Genomic DNA, 18,377 nt, shown 5'->3' with positions numbered 1-18,377 from the left:
GGGGTAGCGGCTGGTTGGCCCTGCCACTCCCTGTGGCTGACCAACTCAACCACCTGAGAGTTGGGGCAGGGTGAATGTACAGGTATTCATGCCCCTTGGTGGGCACAAAGTACTTCCGTTCAGCCCTCTTAGAGATGGGGGGCAAGGAAGCCAGGGTTTGCCACAAGGCGTTTGAAATTTTTGCCACCCCTTCGTGGAGTGGGAGAGTCACCCTGCCTGGTGCTGAGGCCGATAGGACATTGAAGAGGGAGTCCAAGGGTTCCTCCACCTCCTCGACCCAAAGGTTGAGGCTTGATGCCACCCTTTTTGATAGTTCCTTTAGCGTCCTCCTGAGAGACAGAGGGAGGAGGGACCATAATCACCTCATCAGGGGAGGGTGAGGAGGCCAGCGCAGTGCTCTGCGTACCCACTGGTTCCGGGGGTCCTACCACTTGGTCGCCCTCCGGGCACAGAACCAAGGATGCACGCCCCACCGACTCCTTCCTAGGAGGCTGGGAAAGAGAGGCCGATGGCCGTTCCGAGGCTCTGGTCACCAAGCGAGCCCCGACCGGGAGCTGCATCAGGGGCCACAGGGCCCATTGGTACCACAGTGCTGGCCAAGGAGCCCGGTGCAACTGCACCTGCTGTGGCACTGGCAGAGCAGGCTGTTCAGGCTGACTGGTCTGTCCCATCAATCAACGGCTACGAAGGAAGGCTGGGCTAGCGTACGACCTGTCGCTGTCCCTGGACCAGGAGGAGCGGTGGCATCGGGAATGGTGCCAACCATGAGACCATTGTCCCAACGTGGAGATATGGTGCCACTAGTAGAAGCTGCTCCGCGATCGGCTCCAGCGGGCAGATCCATGACAGTGAGGTGCCAGCGATCGACACCTGGGACTGTGGGAGCGGTGCTGCAGTGGGGTCCTGGAGCGAGACAACGAACGGGAATGGCGTCAATGTTCATGTTGTGACTGGCTATGGTAGTCCCTCGGAGATGAGGATCTTCGGTGCCATCTGCCTCAGTCTCGATGGGGCCTGCTCCTCAAGGCGGAGCGGTGCCTAGAGCCCCTGTTAGTTAGAACCCAGCCAGACAACCTGGTAGGGGTCGATGGTGACCGGCGTCGACTATGCACTGGGTGGACGCTGAGTGGTGAACAGCCTCAGGAACATTCCCTTGACCGCGAACGGTACCAAGCAGGGGGCGACTGCACAGTTCCCAACTGTGGCTTGCCTCTGGACCGGAGAGCCAACATTAGCAGTGCCCCTGGCACCTGCAGAGACATAACATCCTGGGCCGTTTGCCTGGTCTCTGGCATGGAGGGCATCCAGACATCCGGGGAAGCCTGCTCCAAATGGGCCAGGCTACTCAGCTCGACCTGAGTCAGAGGCCTGGAGGCTGATGGGGACTGAGGACTGCCCAACATGGATCTAGCCTCTCCTCCAGCCTTCCTTCGGTGCCGCGGCGGAGAAGGCCTCTTCTTAGCCTTCTTGGTGTGCTCTGAGAACGGGGAGTGGTGCCGACTGGTAGATGGCACCGAGGGGTCACCATGCACCAACACCACAGTACCTGGTGCCAACTCTGAGCAGCGCACTGGAGTTGGGGTCAACACTGACTCCATCAGGATAGCCCAGAGCCAAATGTCCCTTTCTCTCTTGGTCCGAGGCTTGAAAGACCTGCAAATCTTGCAGCGATCACTGAGATGGGCTTCCCCCAGACAGCGTAAACAGTCCGAGTGCGGATCACACACTGGCATCGGCTGCCTACAAGTGTTGCATGACTTAAAGCCCGGGGTACAGGGCACACCCCGATCTGGGCACACTAAACTAAAGTAAACTAATCTAACTACTTCAACTACAGGTACTGCTATGATGAACGAACAAGAGTTCTAGGGGAAAGCTGCAGACAAGCTGGAGCAGATCAGTTCCGAAGCACCCTCACCGGCGGCAAGAAGGAACTGAGGGTGGGGGGAGCGCGCAGCACCCCTTATACCGCGCCATGGAGGCACCACTCCAGGGGTCACTAGGGGATCTCCCCTACTAGTACTGCTAGGGAAAAAACTTCGGGCACCGGTGCACGTGGTGAGCACACACACCTATTGTGGAATACACATGAGCAATCACTCAAAGAAAAAAATAGCCTTCTCACAACTCCCGTAATACAATAATTATGGTGCTCTAACCCTGTCCCTGGAAGGGCTCATAGGCAGGCTGGTGAAGCAATACCTGTGGCAGGGGGAGGAAGCACAGGCAGTTATGGGGCCCTAACACTACCCTGGCAGAGTATCAGTCAGACTGTACCAGTCCGTGGAAAAATATGGCAGTGCATAAATACTCGAACACACATGTGAGTGAAGAGAGGATTACTCACGTTGTGCAGTAACTGAGGTTCTTCGAGATGTGTCCCACTATGGGTGCTCCACTTCATGTATCGGTGCGCTCCTGTGCCATTGATCAGAGAATTTCAGCAGCAATGTCCATCTGGGTTGCACATGCGCAGTGGTTGTCTCACGGCACCGTTGGTGCCCCATCTGTCATGGATGTGACCCAACCCCCTCAGTTCCTGCTCTACCGTAGAGTCCCTATTGCAAACTCCGACGTACAGGGGAGGATGGTGAGTAGTGGAGTACCCACAGGGGGACACATCTTCAAAAACCTCAGTTACTGCACAAGGTGAGTAATCTTCTCTTCTTCTAGTGATATCCATATGAGTGCTCCACTTCAGGTAACTGTAGAGCAGTGCCCCACTGTGGATGGAAGGGGCTTCAGAGTTGCTTGAGTGATCAAGGACAGCACTGTGAAACCTAACAGTGTATCCGATCCTGAGCCTCAGTGACTGTGTAATGTTTTGTGAATGTGTTTAGAGGCCCAGGTAGCAGGTCTACATATGTCCCTGAGTGGAACATTATTCAGAAAGGCAACTGAAGTCGCTAGTGATCTTGTAGAATGAGTTCTGATCCCTGATGGGGACTGTATTTTCTTCTGTTGGTAACTAAGGTGGATGCAGCTAGAGATCCATTTGGACAGTGTGTGTGTGGATATAGGGGAACCTTTTCAGCATTCCATTGTGGAGATGAAGAACTTTGGAGATTTCCAGAAAGGCTTAGCTCTGTCCAAGTAGAATGCTAGTGCTTGTCTGATGTCTAGAGTATGTACAATAGTGTCTTGCGTGCTCCCACAGGACTTGGGGCAGAATGTACGGAGATGAATCAGTTGGTTTAGGTGAAAAGACTACGCTATTTTGGGTACAAATTTTGGGTGAGGTCTCAGGGTGACCTTATCCTTAAAATATATGGTATACAGAGGATGGGCTATGAGGGCCCCATCTCGCTTACTCGCTATGCAGAAGTAATAGTGACCAAGAATGCTACTTTCATTGATAGATGTACTAGGGAACACATAAATAGTGATTTGAATGGAGGGCCAATGAGGTATCTTAATACCAAATTCAAGTCCCATGTTGGCATAGGATCGCATACCTCTGTATGCCTATAAGGAGGCAGTTGGTAATGGGATGTGCAAATAGTGATGCCCCCTCGATGTTATGGTGGAATGTGTTAATGGCGGCAAGGTGTACTTTAATGAAGCTTGTGGATAGTCCTGAGTTTTTTAGCTCCAGCACTAACGAGAGGAGTGCAGAAACTGCATTAATGCACTTGTTTTGACACAATAAGTGGAACCTCCTCCATTTTTGAAGGTAGGTCTTATGTGCGGTTGGCCTCCTGCTGTTTAGTAACATGTGTTTAACCTGTTCCAAACAGGCTAATTCATCATGATGGAACCATATAGGAGCCACACCTTCAGATGAAGTCTCTCTAGAGTCGGGTGGAGAATCCAACCCTCGTCCTGTGATAGAAGGTTCCTCTGGAGTAGGAGATGTCCTGGTGCACCAATTGCCATCTGCATCAGGTAAGAGTATCAAGTTTGTCTGGGACATGTGTGGACTATCGGTATGACCCTGGACTTGTTGAGGTATATCTTGTGTATTACCCTCGACCACTGTTCCCTCTAAGCTGTGCGCACGCACACAGATTCTAAACCCCACACACATGGGGAAACACCATCCGCACACGCACCCGTTCACCATCACCACCAAAGTCCCAGGGCTGGCGTGGTGACGCTTCCTGGGGCAGCTCCCAGAAGTGCCCCCACCCGCCGGCAGGAGCCTGCAGTACGGGCGGCTCCCTCCTGCCCAATCAGAGCTGCGGGGGCGGGGCTTGCAGGTGCCCCCCTCGGACCAGATCCAACCCTAAGAGCCAGAGGGATCTGCTGGCTCTTAGGGTCTCTGCATTATGCCGGCGCCTGCAAGCCCCACTCCGCAGCTCCGGCAGCTCCCATTAGCGCTTTTCCTGGCCAGTGGGAGCCACGGAGCTCACGCTTGTGGCAGGGACATCACATGGAGAGTGGAGACCCCCCCCTCACCACTCTGACCCTAGGAGCCAGAAACCTCCCAGCAGGGCTGGTGAGTGCAGCCAGAGAAGGGGGCAGGGTGTGGTGGAGTGAGTGTCTGGGAGGTGTGTCCGGGGTGCTGGGCTGTGAGGGTGGGAAAGGCGCTGGGCAGTGGGTGAGGTTTGTGTGTTTTGGGGTGCTAGGCGTTGGGGGCCTGTTAGGGGGTGCTGGGCAGTGGGGGAGATCTGTGTGTGTCAGGGCACTGGGGGTCTGTGTGGGGCATTGTTTAGTTGTGGTGGTGGGGCTGTGGGGAAGGGCACTGGGAGGGAGGAGAAATCTGTGTGTATTGGGAAACTAGCAAGTGGGGGGTTCTGTGTGGGGTGCTGGGCAACTGTGGTGGGGCTGTGGGCGGGTGGGCACTAGGCAGGGGTGGTGGTGTGCACAGCACTGTACATTTGTGTCAAATGTGTGGGGTTGCTGGGGGGCTCTGTGCATAGTGGGTTCAGGGGGTGCAGGCCAGGGGAGCTGTGAGGCTCTCTTTTCCGCCCCCACTCTCACCCAATGTGTCCTGATATTTCACTCTTGCAATCTGGTCACCCTATTTACGGGCGACTTTTGACATTGTTCGCCCGCCATCTACCAACACAGCCAGATTCTACTAGCTGGCAAGGGGGGGGGGAAAGAAAGGAGGGCAATGAATCGTATCCCTCCCCGCCAGCATTTCAAACGTGGAACGTTTATCACGTCGGGATGGTCGGGAGGAGGGGACCCACACATCTCCTTGTAGTCTGTTCATTTGGCTGTGTACAAACCCAAGTACGTGCGAATAAGTCAAAATGCCTGCCTGTAGTTGTTAAGGAACTGCAAAGATTTCCCAGAAATGAACAAAGGTAAGTGTTTTCGTGACTGAAATCTTTCAAAGGCATTGGACTTCATACATTTACTCGTGATGTTTTACCATTTTCCCATGTTTTTTTGCTGCAGATACACGGACGTGATCAGAGCTATGCACATACTTCCAGTATCTTGATCTGAATGATCTCCCGTTTGCCCTTTTGTCGAGTCACGCTGTTAAGCACATTGAAATAGTAGCCATATAATAAAAGTATTAATTTTAAATAAACCAATCAGGTAAAAAATCAGTCCCAAAATGTCACTGTCTAGAGGTCTAAAGCATAAAAGAACAGCGACTTCATTTAAATCTGGATGGCTGGATGAGACTATAGAGACGGTTACACTGAAGTTACATAATGTAATGCCTGTTAAACTTTGTGAAATATTCACATATAATGAGGACAACGAGTGGTTTGTGTATATTGTCGAGATGCCAGAGCTCCGGGAGAATTTTCAACATGAAGAATGTGGAACAATGTATGGAAGTTGGATTTCTTAAAGCATCAGATTTCTTAAATCTGTCGAATAAGTCTCATATAGATGGTGTCACACGACTTAGAAACAAAAACCCTTCCTTACGGAGCGGATTGCTTAGCATGATTCTTGAAAGTCCAGCGGAAAAGCAGAGGAGGCAAACTAATCTTGAACGCAAGCGCTCAAACCCAGAAGAAATCAAGGTACTTACTGACAATGTGTCGTTGGCTATTACAATGAACAGCTCAATGCTTTCTGTTCAGGATATTAATGACCGTATAGAAAAGTATGTGCACAAACCAGCGAGCTGGAGAAGTAAAAATTATGCTTTTGAATTTCTTGAAATTATCAACTGAATTGTCCAAAATGACCTCATGCATGAAATAGCATCGGCAATGTTTCATACTCTAGCTGTTGATGAAAGCACTCATATATCCATTAACAGATACTTGATACTCTAAATATAGATCCATAAATTCTGCAGACTATAAAACTTTGTTTGGTGGACTATTATGATTGCAAGAACATGATGCTGTTTCAATCGTGTCTGCAATCAAAGAGTTTTATAAAAAAACACCAACTTGATTTAATGAAAATGGTGATGTTCACATCTGATGGTGCCTCCATGATGTTGGGCAAACTCAATGGTGTGGCGGCTCAGCTGAAACGTGATATTCCACACTTAGTCCAGCAACATTGCATTGCACACCGGGAAGACTAGGGGATTTCCGATGCATGGAAAGAGGTCAAGCTGATAAGAGACATCGAAACCTTAATGAAAACTGTCTACACGGTGTTCTGTCGGTCATCCAGGAGAAAATGCAAACTTCAGGAAATAGTGGATGCTTCTGAATGCGAGGCAGTGGCTTTCAAGCCACTCAATGAAGAGCGCTGGTTATCTAGGCACTTTGCACTTTGAGCAATTATTTGCTACTATAATCCTCTTCTGGAATATTTTGAGCAAGACAAAGATACTGATCCAATTTCTAAATACTGCCACAAAAAGCTGAATTTCATGGAATATCAAATAACATTAGAAGTTTTGAACCATGTTTTGTCGGAGCTGGCTTCACTATCCTCGCTGCTCCAGAAAAGGGGCCTTACACCTCTTGAAGCATTTCACCTTATCCTAGGTAAACTGAACAAGATCAGAAGACAGTACCTTGGAGATTCAGTCTTATGGAGTGACAAAGTTAAGGCTCTCTTAGATATGAGCTCTCAAGAAAATAATGAAATTGATACCAGTTCCATAATAACTTTCATAAACATCTTGTGTGCACATTTTGCAAACAGGTTTCCAAAGGATGAAGTCCAGGAGTGGTCCGCTCTTGATTGTGCAGCAATAGTTAAGTGTGACTTCAATTTTGGAATTCATCAGGTCAAATCCCTATGTTCAAAATACAAAGACTTGCTGAAGAGATTGTTATAGTCAGCCAATAAGTTGACTTCAAGTTTGCAGTAGCCGAAAGAATCAAAAGACAATTGGTTTTAAGTTTCCAGGATATGGTGACATTTGCGCACCAGAACGAACAGTTTCAGGATCTTGCAAAGTTGATGGATATTGGAGGAACATTCCTAGCATCAAGTGCAGACTGTGAGCATGGCTTTAGCTTAATGAACACTCTAAAAAACAAACTACGGAATCGTTTACAAGTAGATCATTTGGACATACTGATGTGTATTAAGAGTTACCAGCTGGATGGAGGACTGATGGATCTGGACAGAGTTTATATTGAATGGGCAAATGAAAAAGATCGCAGGGAAAAACTGTAAGGTTAGTTTAGCAGTCTTTGACATTTCGACCAATAAGGAAATTAAAATGCATTTGTAATTACATATCTTATTCTTGGCTGATAATCATTCATTGGTATATTTTAGGAAAATTTTAAATTAAAAAAAAAAACTTTTGTTTTTCTTTTTTTTACGTTTGATGTCTCTGTCTAAAAACCCATATAAATTGACACATATTGCAAATTAAAACATTTTAAATGTATAAGCATTTTACTCACTTGGGCGCATTTGCTTCATGGCACACAAATTTGAACTCTGCTTCAAAAATTTCCACAGAAGAAATTTCTTGTGCACATGGCCTGTCAAAAATTAGAGGGAACATTGCCCTCGACAGCAGGAGTATCGGTAAAAACACATAGAGGAGTGTTACATCCCATTTGAGAAGGAAGGCATCCCCTAGTGATCAGGGTCCCAGGCCTGCTCTTGAGCAAAAGTATGAGCTTTTTCAATTTTGTGCTATAGGAAACAGGTCAATGGATGGGAAGCCCCATTGTTGGAATATGGACTGTAGGACTGTGTTGTTTAGTTCCTATTCATGATTGTGGGAGAACCGTCTGCTCAGTGTATCCGCTGTCATGTTCTGACAGCTGGGAAGGCAGGAGGCTGAGATGTTTATGTTGTGGCATATGCACCAGTTCCACAGCCTCATGGCCTCTGCATAGGAATTGGGATCGGGATCCTCCCTGTCAATTTATATAGAACATGCAGATGATGTTATCAGTCATCACACCTACTGTTTCGTTCTTTATCAGTAGGAGGAAGTGGAGGCACACATTGCAAACAAAACATAGTTTGAGTAGGTTGATGCGTAACTGTGTCTCCGCCAAAGATCATCTCCCCTAAATGGCATGGTGTTCCAGGTGAGCACCCCAGCTAATTAATGAGGCATCCGTTGTAATCAATATGGATGGCGGGTCTTGGTGGAAGGGGATCCCCGTGCATACATGCTCTGCATGTATCCACCACCACAGAGACTCTTTGATCTTTGTGTGCACTGTCAGGCTGCTGTTCAAGATATGTTTCTTCGGTATATAAATAGAATGCAGCCAGCTTTGTAGGCAGCGCATGTGCAGTTGTGTATGTTTTACCAAAAAAGTAGTGGCTGCCATATGTCCTAGTATCTGTAGGTAGGTATTGTGACAAAGTTCCTCCTCTGCCGTGGTGGGTCCTGTGCTTATTGGCAGATTTTCTCGCCTCAGAGGTTCACGGCAGCCCTCAGTTTGGCCACTTTTGTGGCTCAAATCTGCAATTCACTCAGTTAGCCTCATCACTGGCCAGCATGGGGAAAGGAAGAACAATCCCCGCAGTCTCTGCTGATCCACCTAGTGGATCGGGGAATAGATCAGAGACCTTCCCCTCTGGTGGAACCCACAGCCAATTCAATTCCTCCGGTATCAAGTAGGGAGTTGGGGGGATGGAGGGAACCAGGGCCCACCCTCTACTCCGGGTTCCAGCCCAGGGCCCTGTGGATTGCAGCTGTCTACAGTAGCTCCTGTAACAGCTGAGTGACAACTGCAACTCCCTGGGCTACTTCCCCATGGGCCTCCTCCCAACACCTTCTTTATTCTCACCACAGGACCTTCCTCCTGATGTCTGATAATGCTTGTACTCCTCAGTCTTCCAGCAGTACGCCTTCTCACTCTCAGTTTCTTGCGCCTCTTGCTCCCAGCTCTTCACACGCACCACAAACTGAAGTGAGCTCCTTTTTAAAACCTAGGTGCCCTGATTAGCCTGCCTTAATTGACTCTAGCAACTTCTTGATTGGCTGCAGGTCTTCTAATCAGCCTGTCTGCCTTAATTTTTTCCAGAAAGTTCCTGATTGTTCTGGAACCTTCCCTGTTACCTTACCTGGGGAAATGGGACCTACTTAACCTGGGGCTAATATATCTGCCTTCTATCACTCTCCTGTAGCCATCTGGTCCAACCCCATCACAGTATGTGCCAATATGCATGGACTCTCCATAGCTACTGAAATAAGATTTGTCAATGTCAAGAATCTGTACATAAGTAGTGATACTCTGGCCTCTGTGGAGTCAAGGTGTGCTCTGATGAAGTCCAATTGTTATATAGGGACTAGGGTTGATTTCTATTAACTTTATCTGTAATCCTAGGCTCTGAAAGAGCTCAATAGTCTTTTGAGTAATGTTGATTGCTCTGATTGAGTGGGGCCTCTTAGTAGTCAGTTGTTGAGGTACAGAAATATTATTATCCTGTTTGTGTAAGTGTGCCACCACTACTACACTCACAGTGCTGAGGAAAGGCCAAATGGTAGGACTCTGTATTGACAGTGATCCATTCCTAGTGTGAATCAAAGGAATCTTCTGTGGGCAGGATGTATTGTGATGTGGAAGTAAGCATCCTATAGGTCAATGGCTGAAAACCAGTCCCCCTTTGCTAGCACAGGTACTATCGTGGCCAGTGTAACCATCTTGAATCTTTGGGCTTGTACAAACTTGCTGATCTCTCTGAGATTTAGAATCCCCTTTTCTTCTGTGTTAAGAAGTAATGGGCATAGAAACCTTTCCCCCTGTGTTGTGGAGGAACTTGCTCCATAGCACCTAATTGTAGAAGATGGTTTACTTCTTGTTGCACAAGGTGCTCGTGAGAAGGTTCCCTGAAGAGGGATGGGGAGGGGGGTTGAGAGGTTGGTATTGAGGTGAAAGGGATGGAGTAGCCTGATACTGTGGACAAATGGGCCCTAGAGATCATACTAATTGATGCCCAGACATGGTAAAAATCGCGTAAATTGGCGACCAAAGACCTGGCTGGTCATCAATATTTGAGCGGTCAGGTGAGGGAGGTCATTCAGACCCTCAACCAAATTTTCAAATTTGTTGCTTAGCCAATGCAAATTGTTGACGTAGAGGGCTGGGTCTGAGATGCTCTACGTCTCTGGGGCTTCTGTCTTTGCCTCTGAAGATGTATTGTCGTTGTTGATATGGGAGTGAGGTGTCCCTGCCATGTTGGTATGGTTGATATCGTCTCCGTTTCATTGCAGGTGTGTATATCCCAAGAGTACAGAGGGTTACCTAAGAGTCTTTCATAGAGTGGAGGACCTTGTTGGTTTTGGCAGAGAAAAGTTTTTCCCTGTCAAAGGGAAGATCTTCCACCTTTAATTGGAGGCCCTTCAGAATGCCTGATGGTTAAGGCTACGTCTTAGTCACAGGTATTTTTAGTAAGTCATGGACAGGTCATGGGCAGTAAACAAAAATTTATGGCCTGTGACCTCTCTATGACTTTTACTATATACCCCTAACTAAAACTTGGGTGGGGGGGTCCACAGGTGCTCTGGGAGGGGCGGTCCAGGGGAACCATGGGTGCTGGGGTAGGTGGCCTGGGGCCCTCTCTGGTGCTGGGGGGCGTGGGCCACGGTGCACGGCCAGGGACCCCTGGTGGTGCTGGGGGGGGGTAGGATTGGCGGGGCTGGCAGGGGTTCCCTACCAAGCTTCACATGTCCCCGCAGCTCCTACGTGGCGGAGGAGCCAGGGGGCTCTGCGAGCTGCTCCCGCCACAAGCCCCGTTGTGCACGTCCCACTGGCCAGGAACCACAGCCAATGAGAGCTGCGGGGGCAGGGCCTATGGGCATGGGCAGCATGCAGAGCCCCCTGGCTCCTCCTCCACCTAGGAGCTTCAAGGCCATGCCAGTGGGAGCCAAGCAGGCCTCCACCCCAAGGTAAGTGCCTCCCCCCCCCGGCACCTACCAACTCCCTGCCCCTAGCCCTGAGCCCCCCACACACACCCAAACTGCTGCTGGCCGCTGCAGAAATCACAGAGGTCACAGAAAGACATGGAATCCGTGACAGACTTGCAGCCTTACTTATGATTGCAGGCAGGATGCCCTGCACATTACAATGGCTATGGCTGTTCTTGCAGCAGTGTCTGCCACATCAAGGAATATTTGTAATGTAGTTCTGGTGACATGTTGTCCCTAGGGGAGTAAACCTTTGAACTGTTCCCACCTCTCCTCTGGAAGGTCATTAATAAAATAATTCAGTTTGCCATAGTTGTCATAGTCATATTTGGCCAGGAGCGTGCTGTAATTTGCCACGCAGAACTGTAAGGTCTCAGAAGAGTAGACCTTTTGTCCAAACAGGTCGAGCCTCTTCTACTCCTTATCTGCGGAGTGGATCTATACTGTGGCTGTTTGCCATGTTGGTTTGGGGCCTCCATTACCAGGAAATTGCGGGAGGGGTGAGAAAAAAGGAAGTCTATACCCTTGGCGGGCATGTAATACTTCCTGTCCGCCCTCTTACGTGTTGGTGGGACAGTAGCTAGTGTTTGCCAAACAGTCTTTCCTGGCTCCATCAGGGCGTCATTTATTGGTAGCACAATTTTAGAGGTTTAAAGAGGTCTGGAGAATCTGGAGGAGTTTGTGCCGTGTGTCAGACACTTCCTCGAGTGGGATCTCCTGACTCTGCGCCACCCTTTTAAACAGTTTTTGGAACTGGTTAAAATCATCGGCAGTGGTGGGAGTATTATGGTTTCATCTGGTGATGAGGAGTTATGCACAGGTGATATCATGTCCTGCTCTGTGCTCTCCTCCTTCTCATCCCCCATTTCGTCATGGACATCAGAGGTCTCCTGTATGCAGCATGGTGGTGGCAATCTAATCTCAGCTCTAAGTGGGGTTGGATGCCAGTTGTAATGTGCCTTGTATGCTGCCCCTGGGTCTCAGGGTGGCCATTGCATAAGAAAAGGCACGGGTGGGCACATCCATGGCTGTCCTCTTGCCCACATTGGGCCTTTGAGTTCATGGGTCCCAAAGGTGGTCTGTTTTCGATAGGTGAAGAGAGGCACGAAGAGAAAGCAACCTCTTCCTGTTTGTCATCCTCATTGCTAGAGAATGGCAGGTCAGTGGGTGAGGCTGATTGCTCCAGTGCTGTATGCTCTGGGGGGCCATCGGTGCCGAAGAGCAGCGAGAGAGGTACTGAGGATACCATGATGTCTTTCTGGTGTAGAAACTGATGTGGTGCCTTCGATTTTGTTATCGATGTCAGTATTTTAGACAGTACCATGGACGCTGCCGACGGTTTGCGACCTGACTTGCTCGGTGCGGACGATGCTGTCTTTGCCCTCTGTTGGTGCCAAGGAAGTCGTCAGCACTAGTGGTGGTGGCACAGCCATTGGTGAGAGTTTCAGAGCTGTGTATTTCACCGGTGTTGTTGGTGCCATATAGTAGGAGGAAGGTTTAGATGTGCGCCTCGACTCCTTCTCTTTCCAATGGAGTTCCAGTGTGGATGATGCCAGAGGTGCCTGGTGCCTCAAAGGTGCTTACCTGCAAAGTGGTTGGCACTGAGGACAGCGACCTAGCAGGAGACCATTTCTTTTTAGTCTCTGCGCTGAGGTCATAGCTCTTTTCCTCGATCTTTTTGAGGAATAAGCCTTGTGCGTCACTGAGGTAATGTACCTGGGAGTCTTTTGCCCTGGGTCAGAGGCCGGTCGGAAAGATTTCTCCATCAGAATGAGCTTCAGATGGAGGTCTTGATCCTGTCTAGCTCTGGCCTTCAAAGTACTGCACTGAGTGCACTTCTGGGGGACCTATGACTCACAAATGCAGTGGACACAGAGGGAATGACCATCAGACAGGTATAGCATCTCAGCAGGTGCCACATCTTTTAAAACCTGGAGAACCAGGCATTGTTGAATGGGGTTGAATGTTTCCTGCTCGAGGCAAGAAGAAGAAAAAAATTAAGTAACTAAGACTAACTAAATTACTACTAACTATACTATGAAACTTAAAACTATTTCTAACTACTTTTTCTAGGTTTGTCACAGATGTTGGAACACCGCTATGGAACTCCGTCTCAGCCTAGGGCAATTGAGAAGGAACTGATGGTGTCGAGTCGCACATACAATAGATGAGGTGCCAACGGCGCTGCAAGACAACCACGGTACATGCACAACCCAGATGGACACTGCTGCTGAAATTCTCCAATCAACGGCACAGGGGTGCACAGACACCTGAAATGGAGCACCCACAGGGACATCATTCGAAGAAGAAGAATATCTTTCTACGTAAAAAACGTACTGTGCATAGTTTTCAAATTTAAATAGATTTCTCTCTTACCTGAAAATGGTATTTCTGTAATGGACAATGTCAGTCTCTAACCAGAAGACAGTTTTGCTTAAGTCACTCTTGAACAAGCAGAAATGACTAGTGAAAGAGCAGAAGTTCTGACCACCAATGCAGGTGATCTAGCAGCCTCACCCATGAATGCTATTTAACTCACAATAAAGTATATTTATAAGTTGAGAGGGGAAAGGCACTTGGCTGGAGTGAGAAATGGTTAAAGAGTAAGAAAATCACACCCAAGTTTTGCTTAAGTGAAGCACTTAACCAACGATAATACAACAGAATAAAAACTTGAAGTTGAAACTACATATAAAGAAAAAGTGATTGGCCTCAATAAAAAATATTTCAGAAATAGGACAAACAACAAATAGGCACACTAACAGTGCACCACAGTATAACAGAATAATGATCTTATTGACTCTTAATAGATAAGAAAACCTCTCTCTTCTCTGAATGGGTAAAATCAACCTCTAACTTAAGGGGATCTATGCACTATTCACTCAACAACAACAGGGCAAGAAAATTTCTCAAGATCAGAAGTTAAAACAGCCTTGAAAAAAGCTGTATCAGCACAAACACAAGTGTCTATAGTGTCAGTGACCCAGAGCATTATACATATCACTGATACATATTATGATTCACCTGAAAAAAATATTTTTGTGGGCTTTTAGCCTCTGAGAATAAATGGACAAATTCTCATGAACCCCAAGCCTCTAAGTTCTATTTATATAAAGTTGTATGGCCTTTTAAATGTTTTGAATATGATGGCACCCCTTTGACAGAGGCTGGAGCTGTGAATTACCTCTGAAAGCACTGTGCATCATAGTTGAGAGGTTTGACATGGGACAAAGACTCCTACCCAGGCCTGGATGCACTACCTTGTCCACCTGATTTGAAGCACAGCAAGACTACAGAAAGATTGAGCCTCATATCTAAATTCTACAGTTTCATTGTCTTCTTATAGCTCTCCAAAAGTGACATAAGCAAAAAAAAGTGCTATGTAATATACTGACTGTCCATGTGAGGCCATCTATTTGCACTGAAAACTTTATGTGGCCATTTTGCAAACACCATATGTAATATTTTGTAATCTTTTTTCTTTTGAAAAGAATATAATTTAATATATAACTAATCGTGTTAAACTTATATAATAAAATAAAAAATATGTACAACGTAGCCTTGTTAATGTTAGTATGAGAACAGTAAAACTTTCATTTACTGACCTGCAGTGCTTAAAATTGTTTAACGGTTTACATTTTTCCAGTTATTAGTTTTAATTCCTCTCTACCCTGCAAAATTGAACTCATCGTAACTAAGGCACCTGGATTTACAGGCAGACAGATATAAGAAATTATATACAATTTTAAGATGCTTCTTTAGTGTAATATTAAAGTTAAAAGCAGTCAAATGCAAAGTAACAATGCAGAATTTAAGGTTCTCAATACAACATTAACCTGGTCACATCACATTTATGTTTTTGATTATTTATTCCTAGGTTTACATGTTAAATATGTAATTTACCGTATTTCTGTTTATGCTGTTAAATGTGTCACACATGGCTAGGTTAACATCACTGTAATGTAACATTTTTGTTAGTAAATAAATGTATATTTGAATACACATAACAAAAAAAACCCTCAGAAAATCAGGTTCAGTTTTGTTTAGTTGAATTAGTAGGGGCACAGTTATGCCTTATCTTACCAATGAAGAAAATCATGTATGTCATTGAGAAGCTTAGAATTACTTCAGTTAATCCATCATTGAAGACATGAGACAGCCAATATATAACTATTCTTGAACTCAAAAATCCAAATATGGTACTTCCAAAAAATTTTAATACTAGTTTAATAACAATCTCTTTAGCTGTAAAAGGAGAAAATAAGATTGAATTATAAATTAGTAATTCACTTTTTTAAAATGCATTAAAGTGGAGTTAAAATTTCTGTTGCACAAGAGTGACTTCTTGTCCCTGTATCTTCTGGAATGCAAGACTTCAACACACCAAATTCAAACATTCGATAACTAGGAAATGCTCAGCTAAGCTCTCTCCACATATCTTCAAAAAGAACATAAGTTTGACAAGAAAAAAAGCCCACAGACTTATGAAAACCCGGAAAGATATTTGAGGACAAGAAAGTATTGTAGTACAACAGCAATCTTAATTAATTTTTGTAAGCAAATTTCCATTGTATTTTTAAATATGTGGATTAGCCAAGCTAGAAGAGGGTTCTGACATCTCTATCAAAAAATGAGTTTACTCTTTCATGGTTGGGCTATCAAATCTTTGCATGCAACATCAGATAATAATTTTAATCTTGCAGAGTTTAACTCCGGGGTCATCCAGAACAACAGCCCTCCAGAAAGAGTCACTGCTGGGGATGGGCTGCAAAGGTAAGAGCCTACCCACAGTTGAAAGTTTTAAAATTTAACGCCAAGCTCAACACTGACCACAGTTCTACTTCATCTCTAAAAACCCCTCCAAACAATCTGTCATGAGGTATAGGACTATGGTGACTACAGTGAACTATACATAAAACATCAAAGCTCAGAAACAAGAGTGCCATTAATATTGGGGAGAATTGGAGCTCCAAAAACATGCTATGAAGCATAGTCAATGTTGTCAATTAAAAAAAGTTACATAAAACTGACAATGGGACCAAACAGTCCATTTGAGGTCCTCCTGATGACCTCCAACAGGGAGGTGATTGGAAACACAAGATCCTTCAGAGTTTTTAAAAGATAAATACACTCTCCATAACAAAAATGATGAAAAATCAATTCGTTTGGTCCCCTCCTCTAAACAGCCACAATAGGGTAAGACCTGTGGTGGCCAGGCTCTTATAAACCTCCTAAGATTCAGAAGCGCTGGTGGGTCCCCTATGATGATTTGGGAGCTTTGTCTGTCCAAATTATGAATTCTGGTTGACAAAATGAAATTTTATAATAAAATCACTGTAACATGAATGCCTCTCTCTCTGTTTCTACCATGTCTTACCAACCTGAAAAGCATGTCTTCCTCAGACTGAGGATAACAGGAAGGTACTTTGAACAACCCTATTCAGGCGCAAACACTCAAATAACACGTGACCTCAAGCTTAAGAAAACCAATTTTATCCAACCCCTCTGCAGGGATGGGGGGGGGCTGGGCGGGGGGAAGTTTGGAGCAGTAGAAAGTTACCAAAAGACACAAGAAAGGAAGCAGATGTTGGAAGTGGGTCATACAAACAAGGGAAAGCAACACAGGAAGAGGAAGCACATGGCAGAAAAGAGCATAGTCATAGGAGCTGGGGGAAGAGAACTTCATGAAGGAGAAGCACCCCAGAGTGAAGAAGCCTGGGTGAAGCAGCGAACCCTGTCTGCTTTGCTGGACACATATGGTCACCCCTAAGGACTTCCATGGGAAGGTTGAGCTAGAAAGGGTGTATTGCAGTTGGAATGTTTATTCTTTTCTAAATAATTTGTTCTCTCTTGTGCTTTATATGATTAAGGAAATAAGCAAATGTGTTAGACTCTGTGGAAAGTTTATCCATGTGTGTTATATGTTTTGCAATTACTATGAGCCTCCAGAAAGAGTTAAACTATAAATCAGAAAGCTTACAGCTTGAGGTAGAGTTCTGGAAGAGGATATATTTAAGTATGAGGGAGTCTGAAGGGTTAATCCTATGTGCCGGGGGGGAGGGAGGCAGCTCGACAGCGGATTACAGTTCTCAGAAGGGAGAATTAGACAGAATTTGCACCTTGAGGATGTGCCTAGGGGACCCAAGATTAGAGCAATGCCTGGACTCTATGCAAACTTTGGAGGCTTAAAACACCCAAGGATCCAGAGGCTTGGATCTCCTCACAGCAGTCTGGAGGGTGGCCAACAGAGAGCGCCCAACTGGATCTTTGAAACTCCCAATGAGCTTAAAGTTGGACATGTAAATGTGTCTTCCAAATAAGCCCCACTCACAATCCACTGACAAAAATCTGATTCTTGCAACACACATGCTCAGCCCAGTGGCCAAACCCTCTGGCTCCCCAACTGCTATAAATCAATTTATACAGTGTCAATTCTAAAATGTCCAAATTTGAAATTTCTGAGGCAACAGGAAATATGAAAAACAAGGGGTTTATTTTAACCCAGATAGTTTTACTGAACTGTTTAACATTATAAAAATGAGTATCATTCAGTACTGTTATGCATCTTTACTTCTGAATGTTTTAAATATATTTTATCCTGTCTCAAAAGTGTCAATTTGTCAGAGAATTTTGTGTGTGTTTACCAGAGAAATCAGAGTTCTGTTGCATAACTAGGATCTCACAGGTCTCAGAATAACTGAGGATCAAAAGAGAATAAATATTATGGAAAATATTGCCTTACCAAATTCAGCATGTTGGTCAGATATAAGATCCCTGTAAAGTTCAAACACAATTGCAGTGGTAGCATCATTGAATAAAGACTCTCCTTTAATTAGATTAATGACGATTTTTGAAAGACCTTAAAAACAGAAAATAGAACAAACTATTATATGAAACTCTTCTACTACACTAAAGAAAATTAGGGGGTTAGCTACATGAAAATTGCACCAATTCAACCTAAGGTGTAATTTTAATCCACTTTAAGTAAACCTGCTGCACAAAAGGCTGTGTGGACACACTTTTTTCAACTTAAACAAAATTTATTTCAATTTAGTTTAAGTTGATTTGGAACAGTTTTAAGTTAAATCAGAATAAGCCACTCTTACAATGAAATGAGAGTGTCTGCAAAGGGATTTGCACTAGTTTAACTAAATCAGTTTAA

General features: G+C 45.7%; 1 protein-coding gene across 1 annotated transcript in view; it reads right to left on the bottom strand.

Moving 5' to 3' along the window:
- LOC125637986 (solute carrier family 9 member C1-like) overlaps positions 1-18,377 on the bottom strand; it is a 295,718-nt gene that overhangs the window by 222,110 nt on the left and 55,231 nt on the right. Inside the window, exons 5-6 of the mRNA XM_048853105.1 lie at positions 17,958-18,074; positions 15,299-15,460 (exon numbers count right to left, since the gene is read on the bottom strand). Of these exons, the coding sequence (XP_048709062.1) occupies positions 15,299-15,460; positions 17,958-18,074 (279 nt within the window). The remainder of the gene's footprint in view (positions 1-15,298; positions 15,461-17,957; positions 18,075-18,377) is intronic.

The sequence above is a fragment of the Caretta caretta genome, chromosome 6 (assembly GCF_965140235.1).
Source record: "Caretta caretta isolate rCarCar2 chromosome 6, rCarCar1.hap1, whole genome shotgun sequence".
Classification (NCBI taxonomy): Eukaryota; Metazoa; Chordata; order Testudines; family Cheloniidae; genus Caretta; species Caretta caretta.
This window is presented reverse-complemented; position numbering and strand designations above follow the sequence as displayed.